Source organism: Gossypium hirsutum, chromosome A13 (assembly GCF_007990345.1).
Source record: "Gossypium hirsutum isolate 1008001.06 chromosome A13, Gossypium_hirsutum_v2.1, whole genome shotgun sequence".
NCBI lineage: Eukaryota > Viridiplantae > Streptophyta > Magnoliopsida > Malvales > Malvaceae > Gossypium > Gossypium hirsutum.
The window spans coordinates 16,890,856-16,894,833 of record NC_053436.1 but is presented as its reverse complement, the minus strand read 5'-3'; the positions used below and the strand labels follow the sequence as shown (position 1 = coordinate 16,894,833).

The following is a 3,978-nucleotide window of genomic DNA, read 5'->3' as shown; positions in this document are numbered from 1 at the left end:
AATACCCATTTCTTCCCGTCTATTGACAGATAAAATGTGGCTACATATATACTGGATTTTGTTTAAGGTGTTTTTAGTCGTCTTCGTCTTTTGATTTGGAGTATTGTTTGTTCTTCAACACAGATAGTATTTGTTTGTAGAAATGGGAGATTCCCATTTTCCATAATCTGTTGTACTGTGATTTGTTATTTGCTTGTTATGGGAGTATATTCATGAAATCTGCTTGATTACCTCTTGCAATGTTCCTCAGATTAATCTTTTTTAATTTATTTTTTCAATATTGTATTATATCTTCTGCCTATATTAACACCCAATATATGTATTTTAAACAAGGAAGAGTTGAGATAAAATACATTTCTTAATCCTCAACCAAATCAACATTCAAAGGTTTCAACCCTGAAATTGACGCCTTACGTAAGAATCAAATACAAAACTTCGAAACATTAAAATATGATTCTAGTTTTTCTATTTTTGATACCTTTAGAATTTTATTTTTTTTAAATTAATCTTTCTATTTTTTTAATTTAAAAATACAAGTCGTGTTTTTAACACTATTAAATTTAAGTTTATTATAATTTTATTTTTTGTTACATGACTACTAAATGATTTTATTTAAATGTCACACTAATAAATTTAATAAAAGAATTAATAGAATTGACACTAGATTTAGATTTTGAAATTAATATAGAAGGTAAAAAAAATTAAATTCTTAAAAAAATAAAAAATTAAATTTCGAATATAGGATGAGAAAAAAGTGAAACTATGTTTTAATCGGTTTAACTTAGGCTATTAAAAATGATTATATAACACAAAGCATTATATAAAAATCAAATTAGCAGGCTAGTAAAAAGAAATTATTATATCAATTTAGTGTTGAGTACTTTAAGATAAAAAAACTCTCCCAAGAAGCAAGCTTTTTGGTAGTTCTAATTTCCTATTTCTTGCTTGCTTGTAGACTGCCTAATGCTAATGGCAAGTTCAACTTGGGGCAAACTTCTTAATTTTTACGTTGAGGCAGACCTCTTAATTTTTACCCTTAAGTTTAAAATGATTTAAATCAAACAAGTAATTTGAAATTATCTTACATGAAAATTTTGATTGCAAGATTATGTATGCTTATTTCTTGTATTAATATTTTCGGGATATTAATTTATGTTTAATGTGCTTAATTCAGTAGAGCAAAAGTCCCTATTTAAGAGTAGATTTAGCATAATTGAGTGGAGTTGCATGCAATCCTAAAAATAAGACGACATAAATCTACCGGATTAGAGCCAAATCTAATAGAGAAATCCATAAATCAAGTTAATTCGACAATAGGGGTTTTAATTAAAAAGATATTTCAATTAATCAACCTAGAATCGGTTGTTTTTACTCTCGAAAGAGATATTAACATAATTTAGGGATTTCTACAGATCAAGACACAAGCGAATAAATCGTTTAATTCAAATTCATAATAATAGGTGAAGTTTAGGTGGATTCTTTTCTAGGTATTGTCTATCTCATTGGTTAATATTTGATTATTTCCTTGATTCATTATTTGTTGCTTTCATAGTTAAATTAGTTTAGTAAATTTAGATTAAAACACTTCACTCCAAATTGTCGGTTAAATAATAGAAAAATGATAATTACTAATATTTTTAATTCTCGTGGATACGATATTCTCTACCGCCATAATTATACTATTGTTCGATAGGTGCGCTTGCCTTTATCATATTTATAATTAGTTTAGTGACCATCAAGTTTTTGGCACCTTTGCCAAGGACAAAAATATTAAGAACACTTTATTTTTATTAATTTAGCTATTTTTATTTTATTTTTATAATTTTGTTTTTAGTTTAATTTTTACATTTTAATTTTTCTTTTATTTGCTTCTGGTAGGTCCTTTAGTTTATGACTAAAAGAAGCTCGTCGAGACCATTACTGTTTGATAGTAAAATTGAAAGTACAACTCATAGAAATCATAGAGAAGTAAGATAAATTACATGAGGTTAACCGAATTGACTTGATCTGAATTGATAGAAATTATCTCAATTGACAAGTATTATGTGGTTAATTTACACCATCAATATTTAAAATATTAGTATCGGAAACTTAACTAACTTGGAGACTTGTTGAATTATACTATTTGACATATTATTAATTTAATTAAGAGGCTGACTTGATTACATGAGGTAGCTTGTATGCCAACCACAACTACTGCATTTCACCAATTTTAAACTCCAATATCCCATGAGAAGATGAGCTACCAAAACCTTCGACATTCACCAAGTTTTCTCTTTTCCAACCATATATGATCAAATATTACCAACTACAATGCATATATAAACTCCAATATCATGTTTTGTTTTCCTCACTCATAACTATTCAGATAAAGAACTTTGTTTCATCTGCGTAAATTGTTCCAAAATCTCTCAACAAAAATGGGTTATTTCAATTGCATTGCTTTAGCATTCTTGATGGCTTTGTCGTTTCCAAGCATTAAGGTTGGCCAAGCTACTCGTCACCTTCAGCAGCTGCCTCCAATGCCAACTTTGCCTACAGCAACACTCCCACCATTTCCATCTATCCCTAATATCCCACAGCCAACCATACCAACAATGCCAAGGCCTGGGGCGCTTCCACCACTTCCTACCATGCCTGCTTTGCCCTCATTGCCAAGTGTACCAAGGGCCACACTGCCACCTCTGCCGAGCATGCCCTCAATCCCAACTGCTATTCCCTCTATTCCTTTCCTCTCTCCACCACCTTCTGCTTCTCCTTCTACTCCTTGAATACCCCTTTGTTTTTTATCTGCTGCATAATGGATTTGGTTTAATATGTTTTTAGTCGACCTTGTCTGTTGATTTTGAGGATTGCTTTTTACCTTTTTCCACCACATTTATTTGTTTGTACAAATGGGAGTTCCCCGATCCCATTATTTGTTCTACTTCGATATGTTATTGCTTATTATGGGATTATATATATATATGTTCTTTCTATGAAGTAATTAATTATTGTATCTTTTGTTAAAAGATTAAATAAAATCCATTATATATAAATCAAATTGGAGGCGAGCAAAAAAGAAAAAGGCCTTTGCTGTCTCTAGAGTCTAGATAAGTGTTCATGGTGAGAGTGTTTTTTTTTTCTAAAAAAAATTGCCAATCAAAATTTCTTTTATTGATAACAACAATTTACAAAAGGAGGTTTCAAAGGTCCCAAACAGAGCACTTACACACAAAAGAGATAATTCAAGCATAAAAAAACCATAACTGGGCAACAAAAGGACCAGGGGATCTCTAGAAGATTAAGAAATTATTTTATGCAACCATCCCATTACATTATTTATGGTTCTCATTAATAAAAATTATTTATCCTACCCTTTTTTTCCTATATTTTTTATATTCATCGTAAATTAGAAAGTTAGTCTTTATACTTTTACTTCATTTTTTTTTTAGATTTCAAAATTTAGGTCAAGTTTTGACATTGTTAGTTACATTACTGATCATCTCCGGATGTACTAACATCTAGAGTGTGAATACTACAACTAAATATATGAAATTGAGGCAGTATCCGTAAATATATGGATCAGATTGTAATATAATTTTACAACAAAACAGGTAAGTACTCCAAGGATCGTACCCAAAAGAGACGAGTACTAGATTAAAGTTAACTTAAATGTAAATAGAATTAATTAGTAGTTTAAATAAATTATATTACAATAAAACATAAAGGAAGGATTTTTGGGGTTTTATAAATAAAGAAATAAAAATTGCATAAATAAAAAGGACTTTAGATAACTAATTTCTAAACTTAATCAAATGTAGACATGGGTGATTAGCTCGCTTCGATGATCACAACAAATTCCTATTTTGGGTTTCTATTCAATCAACTAGTTATTACCTTAGCAAGATCTCTCAATATTCCACTAAACTAACGAGTCGGTAAGAACTACTTACCTCTCGACCTCAAGTCTAGACAGTTCGGGGCTAAGGTGTTTAC

General features: G+C 29.7%; 1 protein-coding gene across 1 annotated transcript; it reads left to right on the top strand.

Annotated features, from left to right (window-relative positions):
• Positions 1–2,420: 2,420 nt before the first annotated feature.
• Positions 2,421–2,771, top strand: LOC121212287 (vegetative cell wall protein gp1). Its single transcript, XM_041084738.1, has one exon. The coding sequence runs from the start codon at positions 2,421–2,423 to the stop codon at positions 2,769–2,771; it is 351 nt and encodes a 116-aa protein (XP_040940672.1).
• Positions 2,772–3,978: the final 1,207 nt, after the last annotated feature.